Source organism: Cebus imitator, unplaced genomic scaffold, assembly GCF_001604975.1.
Source record: "Cebus imitator isolate Cc_AM_T3 unplaced genomic scaffold, Cebus_imitator-1.0 Scaffold40, whole genome shotgun sequence".
In the NCBI taxonomy this organism is placed as follows: Eukaryota; Metazoa; Chordata; class Mammalia; order Primates; family Cebidae; genus Cebus; species Cebus imitator.
The window spans coordinates 9,742,975-9,757,440 of NW_016107355.1; the positions used below are offsets into that span (position 1 = coordinate 9,742,975).

The window sequence follows — 14,466 nt, forward strand, 5'->3', positions numbered from 1 at the left end:
AGACCAAACACTTAGGACATTAGCAACAACCTAAGAATAAGTAAAAATAGGACACTGTTCGGTTTCAGTTCAGCTGAACCATCAGGGAAAGAGGCACAGACACACAGGAAAAATTTGTGACTTGAAGGTCCCATTGAGTCAGCAGCTTTGCTGTAAATGGCAAAGTGAGGAATAAAGGTTTCCCCAGAGTCATAGCTGCTACTTTTTATGTTAAGACAAGGTGCTGCTGGCAGTGGGTGCATTTCTGAATATACCATTTCCACTTACCAAGTGGGGACTGTTAGGCCCTTTCCATCTATTAATCATTGAGTCTGAGTCATCTCACCCAAAAATGGAAATATCAGGCTGGAGAGTCACAAGATTTTCATGGGTCAGGTATTTAGTTTTGAAGGATCATAGTAGCAAGCTAAAAAGTCTTTAAATCAAGGTGATTTGACAGCTGTGTCAAGGAGGTGATGAGTCCAGACCTCAACAAAGACTTCTGGCTGAAGGCTGACCCCCTTTATCAGAGGCTTCAATCACCAAAGACTATCAGACATGGAGACTTGTAGCTCAGAGAGGTCATGGGGGTTGTGGGGCCCCCTAGGTACTTGCACTTATCTACTTACTGCTGTTACTGATCAGGAAGATTTTCTGGCATTTCCTGGACAAAGCAGTATGAGCACATCAGTTTGTAATATGTATTCAGATGTGGATATGACAAAAAATAACACACTGAATTAACCAAAAAGACCACAAACGTAGGTCACACTTGCCTCCCTTCTCTACTCTGATTCCTGCCCAAACTCTGTTAACTGAAGGTTTGCATGTTCCAGCCTGATAAGGGCCCTGGGTGTCAGTATACAACAGAGGCATACAATTTATAATTCCCTCCCCTCCCCAAAGTCTCTGTCCCCTGCTATACTTGGGTGGCTGCTATGGCCTTTGATTCCTTTTGGAGGCAGGGAGAGCTTGACCTCACCCCTAATCATTTCTCTCCTTAAAGTAGCTGAGATCAGAGTAGAGAGAGGGATGGGTCATGGGTAAGACGGAGAGATTATCTTTCTATCAGTAAAGGAGGAGCACTTACTTTTAGTTATGAGCACACAGGGGCAGCTCAACCAAATGAACTTGCAATGTATTTGATGTGCCCAACACTCTAATAGGTGGCAGAGTCCTCACTGCTGACACTATCTGTCTCAACTTTGGGGACCCCTTGACCAAGCAGCCATAGCAGCATTGTATTCCAACTGTGGGCATGGATTTGTACCCGTTACCTGACATGGGATTGACTGGCACAGGGACAATTTTTTATAAAGGGATGCACCTTAATCTGAGACATTTGGTGCCACATTATTAAGCTAATATACTTAAGTTCTTTCTAATTTAAATGCAAGTGCTATAGGAGTTTTCCAAGGCTACAGGTCTGGCCTCATCAAGTTATCTACAATGTCAGTCTCTCATTCTCCAGTGAGTCACTCTCATCGGCATCGCAAATCCAACTCAGGGGCATCAAAAGCCCAAAGATTAGTCAATGCCTGTATTCATTTGCGATGGCTTCCTTGATAAAGAACCATAATGCCTGGGTGACTTAAACAACAGAAATTTATTGTTTCTTAGTTCTGGAGGCTGCAAGTCCAAGATCAAGGTGTCAGCATCATTGGTTGCTTCTGGCAGCTGTTGAGAAAGAATGTGTTCCATTCCTCCCACCTATCATCTAAAGGTTTGCTGAAAATCACCTTAGTGTTTCTTGGTTTGTCCAACTAATACTGCCTCTCTGCCTTCATCTTCACATGTTCTTCCTGGTGTCTCTATGTTCAAGTTTCTCCTTTGTATAAGGACACTAGGCATATCGCATTAGTGGCCCACCCTACTCTAGTATGACCTCATATGTATTTTTTTTTTTTTGGAGACGGAGTCTTGCTCTGTCGCCAGGCTGGAGTGCAGTGGTGCAATCTCGGCTCACTGCAACCTCTCCTGGGTTCAAGTGATTCTTCCGCCTCAGCCTTCCGAGTAGCTGGGACCACAGGCACGTGCCACCACACCCGGCTAATTTTTTTGTATTTTTAGTAGAGACAGGATTTCATCATGTTAGCCAGATGGTTTCGATCTCTTGACCTCGTGATCTGCCCGCCTCAGCTTCCCAAGGTGCTGGGATTACAGGAGTGAGCCACCACGCCCGGCGACGTCATCTTAACTTAAGCCATTGTATTTACCATGACAGTATTACAAATAAGGACTCACTCTAAGGTACTTGAGGCTAGGACTTCTGTGGGGACATAGTTTAAAACATAACAATGCCTCATGTATGCCTTTCTGTGGAACTTTGTCAGCAATAGAGAAATCTTTCCAAAAGGCACAAAGCTCCCATTGAAGCCAGGACCTACTGAAAAACACTCTGAGGCCTTTGACTGTCATCTCCGAAAGAATCCAAAGTTGGCACGAAAGACTGCAGGAAGGGCTCGGCCTTAAGACAGCCCAGCTGTTGCCATTCTTTCTCAACAAGCGTTCTGCGTGTACCGCCCTCCTCTCTCAAGTGAACTAGCCAAGTTCTAATAACTTACCTGGTTTCTGCTCATAGAGGTCATGCATTTTCTTCTTTGTGGTCAGTATCAATGTACACTGTGTTGGTCAAAGTATACACAATTTCACTTAGAAGAAATAAATTTAAGAGATCTATTGTGCAGTGTGGTGATTATAGTTAATAACAAGGTACTTCATACTGGAAAATTGCTACAAGAACAGATTTTATTTTTTTATTTATTATTTTTTATATATATTTTATTGCACTTTAGGTTCTGGGGTACATGTGCAGAACATGCAGGATTGTTGCATAAGTACATACGTGGCAATGTGGTTTGCTGCCTCCATCCCCATCACCTATATCTGGCCTTCCTCCCCATGTTATCCCTCCCCAACTCCCTACCCCCATCCCTCCTCTAGTCTCCCCCCACCACAGACCTCAGTGTGTGATGAAGAACAGATTTTAAATGTTCGCTCCAAAAAAACAGTGTGTGAGGTAATGGATATGTAAATTAGCTTGACTTAGCCTTTCCACAATATATACATATATCAACAGATCATGTGGTATATCAAAAATATGTGCAACTTAAATTTTTCCATTTAGAATAATTACTTGATTAAGTTTTGCTTTTAAAATGGATATATCTGTAACTCTTGTCTGAAGAACGTCAGAACCTTCCTCTAACCCAAGATGGTTATGTGTTACAACCTCTAAGAGTTTTCCAAGGCTACAGTTCTAACCTCAGCAACTTAACTTGTTGGCTTGAGGCTTGAGGAGTAGACTTCAGGCTGATGGCCCAGTGCAAAGAGAATCTGCTCACCCAGTGAGAGGTAATAACAACCAAGCCATTGTTTAGGTCATTGTCTTTGAACCTACTTTCTGATGCTTGACATGCAACATTTCTGAATTCACTCTTAGTCACAGGAAATAAAATTGGGAGCATTTCTCACTCTGCTGATTTATAATTTGGTTACCATATTTGTCATTGATTCCCATAAACTTTTCCCTCTAATCCTATTAATCAACCCACAATAGCCTTACTCTTTCTCTTCCAGGAAGGCAAGTTTCTGTCAGCATCCCATCCTCATTTCCAAACTGTCAATAATAAGGGTCTGAGATTTTACTCTACCTGCAAGTTAACCAGCTAGACTGCCACAATTTCATGAATGCTGGCAGAAGACATGAGACTCCTAGGTCAGAGAAAGAGAACTTCACTGACTCACACACCTATAGCACCTGACCAAGAGTATCAGCATTGTCGTGCACTGGTTCACTGGGTCCCACACAGCAATGTAAAAATAAATAAACTACCCCTGCACACAGTGAATTGCAGTGCAGAAGATAAACCCTAAGTTTAGGAACACAAATCTTTAAAAATGGGCAGTAAGCCTGCTCGCTCTTTGTCCTTGGGAGAGACATCAGCTCTGTCTTCTAAGGCTGTACAAGCATCTTTGAAAAGATAATATAAAACAAAGGCAGTATGTACTGCTGCCCTCTATAAAATTCATGAGACTTAGAAAACTGTCTCCCAACAAAGTGTAATGGAGACAAATTTATCCCCTCGCTTGTGGTATAAACTACTACACTTGGATAAGCCAAGCACAGTTTTATTTCTAAAGTTAGTGCTTTTTTTTTTTTTTTTTTCTGAGACGGAGTCTTGCTCTGTCACCAGGCTGGAGTGCAGTGGCGCAATCTTGGCTCACTGCAAGTTCCGCCTCCTGGGTTCAAGAGATTTTTCCACCTCAGCCTTCCGAGTAGCTGGGACCACAGGCACGTGCCACCATGCCCGGTTTTTGTATTTTTAGTAGAGACGGTGTTTCACCATGTTGACCAGGATGGTCTCGATCTCTTGACCTCGTGATCTGCCCGCCTCGGCCTCCCAAAGTGCTGGGATTACAGGGGTGAACCACCACGCCTGGCCTAAAGTTAGTGTTTTTTAATAAAAGTTTTGACTTTATGGTTTGAAAAACTGAGATTTAAAAATTTTTTTTAATAAGTAGGCCGGGCACAGTGGCTCACGCCTGTAATCCCAACACTTTGGGAGGCCGAGGCGGGTGGATCACAAGGTCAGGAGTTCGAGACCAGCCTGACCAACATGGTGAAACCTCGTCTCTACTAAAAACACAAAAATTAGCTAGGCATGGTGGCACATGCCTGTAATCCCAGCTACTCAGGAGGCTGAGGCAAGAGAATTGCCTGAACCTGGGAGGTAGAAGTTGCAGTGAGCCAAGATCGTGCCACTGCACTCCAGCCTGGGCGACAGAGTGAGATTTTGTCTCAAAAAAAAAAAAAAAGTAAAAATTTTATTACCAAATTTAGGTTTCAAAAAATTTTTTATTTCATGTATGATATGAGTTTTGTTGGAAATAGGAGCTTTAGAAAGAAATGCAGTTTGATTATGCTAGTACATTATTTAACAATAACTTTTTGAAAACATTGAATAACTTTTTGAATACATTGACCTGTATCAAGCAAATGCCTGACATAATAGTTGTTAATCCTTGTTTTCCACACTGTTATGTTGGAAGTTTTCTCTCTCTTTAGTAGCAAGACCTACATCAAAGTAAATATATTTGCACAACTTGGGACAATATTGTCTTTTCTTGATTCCAAGTTTATTTTCCTTTTTAAACATAACTCATTTTTAATGTTAAGAAGATTTTTTATTTAAACACTTTTATTACAGTATTTAGGTGGCAGCCATATCTAACAAGCTTCTGAGACAGGAGATAACATTCTGATAGACGTTGCAACTCTGCCGGAAGTAGAACTCGAAATAAATGTGTCATTTAAAGCAACTATGAAGGTAATAATAAAACGATGATTGTTAGTAAAAAGAAGGCTTTCAATGCAAGGTCCAATAGCTATACTTACGTAGAGAGAAAAAATGAAATTAGTTACTAAACATAACCAAAAAACTGGTATATCTATAGCAATGCATATTTACCAAAAATTGGCAAAAAATATGTTGAGAGGCATGTTAAATATTTGCTGAAAAGAAAACTATTGTCTATATGTGAAACTCCATGAGTCATTTTACGCATCAGGACCAAAAACCTAACTTCTTTCATTCCTCAAAATCAAAAGTGGCCTTATCTAAACCAAAAGTCACAGACTTGTCAGTTATTTATTGTGTTCTCATTTCAAACATCATTTACTATTTTCTCTCTCTAAACAATAAGTTCTTAGTCAAAATTTATTATTTTGTCCCATCTAGACAATATGGTCTATTGTACTTCACTAGGTGGCCGAAGAGTACATTTTAGTGAGTTTCCCCAAGCTCTGGAAGTATATGTGTCTGGTGTGGGTCCATATGCACATTTTTGGAGGGCTGATAGTTTATGTCTTTTATCATTTATCCAGCTCTCAAAGTGATATGTGACTCAATAAAAGTGAAGACTCACTGGCCAACTATAGCAGTTTTTACAAAGTAAAATATAAAGATGATTCACTGTGGTAGGTGAATAAAATACTAGAATTTCTATTCATATTCATGCTTATTTAGAAAAGCTGTCCTAATATGTAGTATATGGATTGAGAGCAGCATGTATCAGCCTAAACAGTTGTTGTGTTACAATATTTTACTAATAGAGTGCAGGAATCTAAAAGTGCTCTAGGGCAGTGAGTATCAAGTCCTCATATTTTCCAGAATGTCTTTAGTTTATATGTGCAAGGAGGTCAAGGAATAGCAAATTCCCAGATCCTAATATATTTTCATTCTCTTCTATGTTACAAGATACAATTTAACGAGGCAAGATGGCAGCTCATTGTGATTAAACAGTGTTTGGATGCTGCACATTTCTGCATCACTGGGAAACATTATTTCTAAAGGCCCAGAATTCCTAGACCACTATTGCCATAACTTTCCAGAGAGCTTCAGTTTTGCTGCTTTTGTACCAGGTATGCAATACTTAAAACACTGGACTGTCCAATTTCTGTAATAGCATTTTTGTTTTGCTGTGTTTTGTTTTCACTTTCTCTGAAACTGCCTCATAGCTCTTTCCTCAATACAGATGGATTTGGCAGCATTTCAGATGAAACAAACATCTGAGCAGATACTTTAAGATTTGGACATTATGCGATGTCATTTTCAGCCAAGTAATTTTCCTCACAATCTGGAAGACTCATTTGTGATTTAATTTTCTGACATTATATAATTTAAAAAATTTAAAAAACTTGAAAGGCAGCCACAACCTTATCTATCTTCAACCAGAATATCTGAGATTAAGTCCTCGATATGCCATTTAAATTTTATCCTGATTTCTACCCCAATGTTTAAATCTAAGATATTAACATGTTCATGAAACTAAGTTTACGATGATGGAAAAAACTGTACTGGTGATAAAAGAAGTGTGGCTTTTAGAATATCACATATTTTTCCTTTTGCTTAGGTTTTTTTTTTAATTGAAATCTATACATTGATAAAGCTTTTGCTACTATTTTGGCAGACACTGTATATGAAAAGAAATGGACATAAATAAGAAGGTAATAGGATAGTTTTGAATGAAAAATATGTGGGTTATGCAGGCTAGTCAAAACAGATGCAGGTGTGGCTGTTATAAGCCAAGCTGCTTAGAGGGAGATACAGATGGCAATTAAATGTATAGTGCTTAACGTGGCTTAAAATAAGGATATTGAATGAGTGCATACCATCAATATAATAAAAGAAACATTTAAAGGAGAGCAACAGTTCATCAAAGATCTAGTAGCTGACATGCTAAAAACAGAAGAAAACCAAACTCAACACAGATGACAAAGGACTGATTGCCTTTGTTACTGAAATCTTACGGCTTTAGTAATTGATCCTTCTTCTTCTCACCAAAGGATACAGATATTTCCCAGGTCTTGAAAAGTATCCTAACGAGTACCATAAACTCTAATGTTTGTAAATTTTGGTTGAAAATGACATTTGGTTTTCTCTGCTTAGTAAGTTAAGCAGTCCCTGCTTTTAGCCTGTGTTTTGTCAAGAGAACTGCACTTCCCTACCGTCTCTGCAGCCCTGAATTTCTGTTTTGGAGGAGATGGTAAGTCCCTCCTCACAGGAACTGCAAGGCCTCTGTGCCCTCCCACCTCTCACACGTGCCACGTTCTCCATCTCTGCACCCTTCAAGTCAGCCTTCATTTAACTGTCCAAGTACAACCACCTGAAGAGTGAAATGGCATCGAAGTGCAAAATGAGGTGACATCAATGATCTATGTTTTATTGTTCAGTGAAAGGTAGTGATCAAACAAGCTCCTCAACAAATAGGCGTCAAAGATTCCATTTTACTTATTAATAATGATTTATGTAGGTCAAACCCATGCATCTAACACTACTGCACTAATTCATTGGGGCTACTAACATTTGCATCAACAGGGGCTTGACCGTGGATTTAAAGCATTCTACGGCACTAGACTTCATTGGGGCTTTGCATGTAAAGCTCCATCTGGGCAGTTTTCCAGCTGGGTCATCTCTGAGAACTGATGTCTATTCCTCAGACACCACTTGGACTAGACACTCTTGTTTATTCATCTGTGTCATTTGTGAGGCCTACCACAGACAACCACCTCCTTCCATCCCATGCCTTCTTCTAACCTAACCTGGGACAGGGCTGGGAAGTCTTTGCCTTGCTGTGGCTGGAAATATCAGGAAGAAGAAATTTGGCAGACAGGTTAGTTAAAATGCTGAGGCAACTCTTCTTCCCTCTCTACCAAAGAATCTGAAAGGCTAATAGCCTTGAGACTGATATAAAATTCCAAGGCCAGACATCCCAGCTTTTTGCTCATGCTTGTGGCAAAATATCCAGGATATAAAATAAATCATTTTCTCTTGAGCCATAAAGAGATGTTGCTTTAGTCACCTGTGCAAGTAAATACCCATCGTATCTATCCTTATCCATGGATACAAATATTTCCCAGGTCTTGAAAAGTATCCTATTTCTGATAGTCTTTGGAAAACACACATCTGATCATACCATTCTCTTCCCTGAAGACTTGATCCCTCTTTTATCTAGTAGCTTTAAAACTGTTGGAGAGGGAAACAGAAGCCAATGGATCTGATTTTTCTCGTTTTACTGCTTCTTTTTGTTTCTTTTGTAAGATCTATTTTGAAAAAGTGCCTCAAGTGAATGATAGCTCTTATTGTAGTTAATATTACTATTATGGTAATAATGTTGATAACTAAGGTCATGTAAAGCTGTGTAATGTATAGTTATTAATTACTATATATTAATGTTACAATAGTAATATTAATAACTCTCATGGCACACCTCTACGTGACACACATAACCCTTGGTGATTTTTGTCCAGATGGTCTTTTGTCATTATTCTCCCCCCTCCCAGCTCATTCCAGGCAACTGACTGTCCAGAAAGTACTATGCACCCTCAAGACCCCATCTCTTTGTGTGTGGTAATTTATTTGCCTAGACCATGCCCTTCCTCTTCTCTGCTTGTTGAACTCTAAGACCAAAGACTTCTCTAAACACTGAGTCCCCTACTTTGCGCTCACACAGAATGTTGTAATCATGTCTTATATTTGTCTTTCGCTTTCCTTTCTTAATTAATTGGGCCATACTTTATCTTTAAATTTCAAAAATATAGCAATATTCCTGGCACATCGTAGGCATTCAATAATTCTTGATGAATGAATAAAAGAAAATAAGTAAATGAATCTATTTGTATTTAGGTTTTCTTAAATATATGCTTTGCATTTTCTTACAAAGTCTAGATAGATGTAGAAAGGCAAAGCAAAAATGGGAAGAAACATTTTAATTCTGTATTTCCCTTTGCTTCTTGATGCAAAGCATCTTTAGAAAACTTCAGTATAACTCCGTGCTTGCTTGAGAAATATGTTTAAGGAGCTAATTTATATAGGGCACTTGACACAAAAAAATAACGGGACAAGAAGCCATGAATGGAAACTATATATCAGAACAGAAGGAACAGCCCCTGGATTTTCAGGAGAAACAGTCTGTTAGGGAAGCAGTCTTGAGACCCAATCTTATTTTTGGGATAGTTAAATGGCAATGTAATTCAGTACCCATAGTCCCCAACCTGATTACAGGCCCTGTTTGTCCACTTTTTTTTCCCATCCTCAATACCTCACAAGCTCTGACTTTGTTCCCTTATTTATTTTAAGAATCTATGCTCCAGGGTCTCTACTCTGGCTACCATCACTGGTCTGGATCTGAAAAGTGTCTCCCTAATCTCTACGCTTCAAAGCAGATAAGATAGAGAAAAAAGAAACTCCTTAAATGTTTTAGTATCTAAATTGTGAATTTCATATGTACTCTGTCATAGAAATGTATGTTCATCTTCTTTAAGATCCACAGATTATTCTGTATTTAATGGGCCTTTGTAGGCTGGACTGGAGAACCTACCACAGATGATTTAATTTCTCCGTGAAAATATTTTTTGGTAGTTTTTTATTTAGATAAAATACCAAATTTATAGTAAAGTTGCACGAATAGTACAAGAAACTCCCACGCAACTTTTCATCAAGATTACATACATTTCCCCACATTTGTTTTGTATATATGCTAATCTATCACAAATACAGAAAACACTTTCTGAATTCTAACTGAATTATAAACTTTTTGAGTACAAATCGTTAGCAAATTGAGGTCTGCAGAAATGTTTGATCAAGACTACATTCCATTTTATGCTTTTACGTTTTCTTTGTTTCTATTATTTCCCTATAAGAGTTTGGTCCCAGAAAGAAAAATGTATTTATATTTTTACTTTCCTTGTAAGTAGTGATTTAACTTCATTTATTTGAGAAAGTAACTATACTTTCTCAAGGCCTATGGTACTTTCCAATAATAGGGTGAGTGTTCATTGAGTCAAAGTCAGTCCTGTAAGACACTGGGTTATCCCTTAGTAAACAACATTATTGTATTATCTAGAGTGGTACCCTCAGAACACTAGAGGCCAATCAGTAATAACTATTCCTGATGTCACTGTGGAGAAGCCTGGGCACAAATGAAGGCAATTAAAGAATTTTTAAACTGATTCTCAGAACCCCAATTAAGAGTTTAGCATATCTATGGCTCTGCTAATATTTATTTTAAAACTGTTTAATGTTCATCTTTTTCTTACTTTAAATTTGAGCTTTTAAAAATCAAATCCTTATCCTCAACCAAAATGTAGATATTTTAGTTCACCAGAAAACTTCAACTGACATAATTAAAATTAAAAGATCATAGCTGCTTAAAGGTTTATGTAAAACCAAAGAAAAAAGGTGAAGCTCTGGAAAAAAATATCAGAAATTTCCCTAATGTAGTCACTGCCTTATTTGCTTTATCAATACTGAGTCTCTTAAAAAAATCAAGATATTTCAAACAGAATTAAAAAAACTTATTATATGTGTATTTAATGAGACAAAAATTTGATTCTTAGCACATAAACATACACCAAAATGTTCATCCCAAATACTCATGAAAAATGAGATATCCACAAAAGAACAAGTCTTATTTCTACTTCCATACCTAGATTTTCTACTTAAAACTGTAAATGGCTCATCGTGGCAACAGAAGATGTCTGCTGAAGTAGGTCCACATTGCTCCAAGTGTGCCTCCATGTATGTGCACATGTGTGAATGTTTTACCAATGTCCTTTACGGTGGGTCCTCTGGATCCTTACTTTATTCCCATGTTGCTTTCAGCTAAATTAGATTAGAGTTATATTACTGCACTTTACAAGATACAAACCTCTTTTGTCTTGAATACTTAGCTATCATGATAGTAAAATGAATTAATAGGAATTAAATCACTAATATGAATTAAAATAGCCTTTACCATTGTAGAATTTTAAAAAGTCACACAAAAGAAATATTTATTGTTATAACACACATTACTATGGAGAGTATTTGTAACTTCAATAACTAAAAATAATATTTGATATTTACAGAACTGTTTTATATTCATATTGCATCTAACCCCTAATTGCTTATTTTCTAAAAAGAAAAAAAGAAGAAAATGCAATAGAGAAAAAAAGATCACCCTATATTCAAGCATATGCTAACAGTTAAATGAGAAAATGCAATAAAATGCAGAGTTGAAAGTTTGAAAGAACTTACGGTGTCAAAGAATGTAATTTCTATTCAAAATCCTTTTTTAAGACAACACTATCACAAGCACACTTTAATAACCATGGCGTTTCACCAGGATATCAGATTGCGGGTGACTCCATCACTTTGTACAATTGACTATAATTATCTGATATATGTACAAGATGCTGAATTTTGAGTACAGGTAATAAGTGATGATGGTTATATAACAGAAATACTACCCAAAAAGTAACTTTTTAAGGTTTCTTTTTTTTTTTTCTTTTTAACAGAAGAGCTGAAGTACTGAAGTGAACACATTTTGTTATGTTAAATGAAAGAAAGAGTAGATTGTGAGTTGGCTCCTGAAATTTTAATACTGCTCGTTAGCCATCTACAATCCTAAAGTGCTTTCAGAGGGTCTACACATCTTCAAACCCCAAAGACTTATAAATAGGCATATAGGTTGCTAATCTATTCCCGACGCTTTGCCTAAAAAATTGGCATTGCCATCTTCCACATTTTTCTTTTGGAACCATGGTTTTGAGTTTGTTCCTTGTTGGTAAGCATCCAGAAAATGGCAGATTCCAGGAATTTCACTGGGGAAGTTCGGTGGAAGTTCCTCCCTTGATCGAGGGGTAAACACAAAACCAGGGCAGTCTTTGAGTAATCTGAAAATATTAAAATAAAAATACTGACATAAATGTTTGTCCACTCAAAAAAAGAGGGCAACTTAACTAACTGAATGTTACTGAGAATATTAATAAACCAGTGATTTTACGTGTGATTGACAGGAAAAGACTAATGAAGTTAACAGACATCTTCACACAAGTACAATGAAGAATCAATTCACAATAAGAAAATTGTGTCAACTAATGTATTTCACTTACACTAGAACCAAATTATAAAATATTTTTGCAAAGATAATATCCACATAACAGTGCAATTTAGAGTAATGAAAAAATAATCCAAAGATTTAATAATAGCAAAGTATCCACACATAGCCATAATAGTATTAAGATTTCCTAAGTTGAAAGAGGTAACACATCCATTTATCAATTCATTAATTTTGTAAATTTTACTATAATCACAGACAAAAAAAGTAATCATGTGGGCAAGAAATTGTGAACCAAAATTATAATGACAAAAATGATGTGAGAACAACTTTTGAATCTTTCAATAGAATTTTTGTAAATTCTGGATTTGTAAAATGAATCAAATTAAGACTCAAATGAGATTTAATTGTACATATCAGCACTCTGCTTACTAATTGTTATTAACAGTATTTTTTCTCCTGAAATTCATCTGTTCACCAAATTATATTGTTTGCTATTTTACTACTTGTTCATTATGCTAAACCCATTTTAAATTCTAATCTTACTGATTAAGCTGTTGGCACCTCTTCCCATTTGCTTCCCTAGCTTTCCATCAAATGCGAACCTAATAAGCCTCTCTAATCTAATACTCAGGCCATGCATGAAAAATGTCACATAGTCGTGGGCTCTCAACCAACTTCTACAGAGAAGCAGGTATTATATTTACCCAAACAGGCCATGGTCTTCTACTCACCGGTCTGTAATGTCATGTCTAAATTAAATACAATAATGATGTTGAATGAGATTTTGGTGCTGTAACATCTATCTACTGAAGAAACCACTGAATAGAAATCTGTCTCAAGAATGAAAGTTTAATTTTCATCAGTACATCAATAAATATGTAATCTGCAAAACAAAACTAATAAAAATGATGCCTTAATCATGAATTTGTAAATATTTTTGAGTGACTATTATTTGAGAATATATAATGAAAAGTTATAGAATTACAGTTTAAAAGTATAAGCTTCAAAGTCTGATAGATCTAGCAGAAAAGATGTCCATTATCCAGCCTTTAAAATTGGGATAATAATAGTACATATTCATTAGGACAGTTGTGAAAATTAAGTAAATTGATTTTTAAAAACTGACTAAGCATCAATTAGAAATCACACCACGCCTATCATACAGGTAACAGTAAGTTTGACAATATCAGGCTTTGGGGAATAGCACCCTTCATACACTGTTGGTAGAGTGTAGATTGGTAAAATCAATTTGAACAGCTAATTAATGGTTAGTAAGGCTGAAACTGGATATGGCCTATGGTCTGGGAATACCATTTTTAGTTATATTATCTAAAGACATAAGTATAAAGATATTTATTGAATCACTATTTGTAATAATGAAAAATTGGATACACTCTAATTAACCATGGATAGAAGATGGAGTCTGACTTATTCATACTCTGGAATACATATTATATCACATGCAAATATAGTAACATGCTGGATCTAGTTCATACATGGCTTGTGAGAGCCAATTGTTAAATACTCAGAAACTTTGTGAGACAGTTAAGCCCTCCGTAGCCTGAAAGCTGCCGGAGTGTACATAGTAACACCACAGAAATTGACAAATGCTCGAATCATGGATTCTCTATCTCATCCTCCAAAGCTGGTTTACCAGTAAACCACTCCATTAGCAATAGTTAAAATGAATGATCTAGATTTATAACTAGACTTATGTTTTATCAAGGAAACTATCTCAGAAACATAACACTGAGTGGATTCAAGGCAAATCATAAAAGGATATGGACATGTTGATTGGGAATCTGTTTTCCTCTGGCTTTATTTTTCTACCTGGCAGGACCTAAATGAAAGTGATATTCCTGCCTCTCTCTATCCATTTTCCTTCCTGGAAAGCAGAAATGACATCTTATTGATGAGTTGTGGAGAAGCTGCTGAACATGCATCTGTATTTGGGAGATTGTCTGCAGAGAGCACATATTCTCAGCTCGTATAAACTATAAAGCACATAGGATCCATTGTGTCAGAGTGTGTGACAGGCACCAGGTAATATTTTATATTTTATTATATTAATATCTATTTACTTTACATTTTATTTTTTATAAA

The 14,466-nt window shown here is 36.9% G+C and overlaps 1 protein-coding gene across 11 annotated transcripts in view; it reads right to left on the reverse strand.

The window, feature by feature from the left end:
• Window positions 1-5,149: 5,149 nt before the first annotated feature.
• The window catches only part of GUCY1A1 (guanylate cyclase 1 soluble subunit alpha 1), a 69,813-nt gene continuing 60,496 nt past the window's right edge, over window positions 5,150-14,466 (reverse strand). For 9 of the 11 annotated variants that reach the window (XM_017526051.2, XM_017526045.2, XM_017526053.1 and 6 more), the window contains one exon: window positions 5,150-12,196. In XM_017526051.2, the coding sequence (XP_017381540.1) occupies window positions 11,995-12,196 (202 nt within the window). In that variant the 3' untranslated portion in view covers window positions 5,150-11,994. The remainder of the gene's footprint in view (window positions 12,197-14,466) is intronic. The other 2 variants (XM_037737614.1, XM_017526042.2) reach the window with 1 other exon arrangement.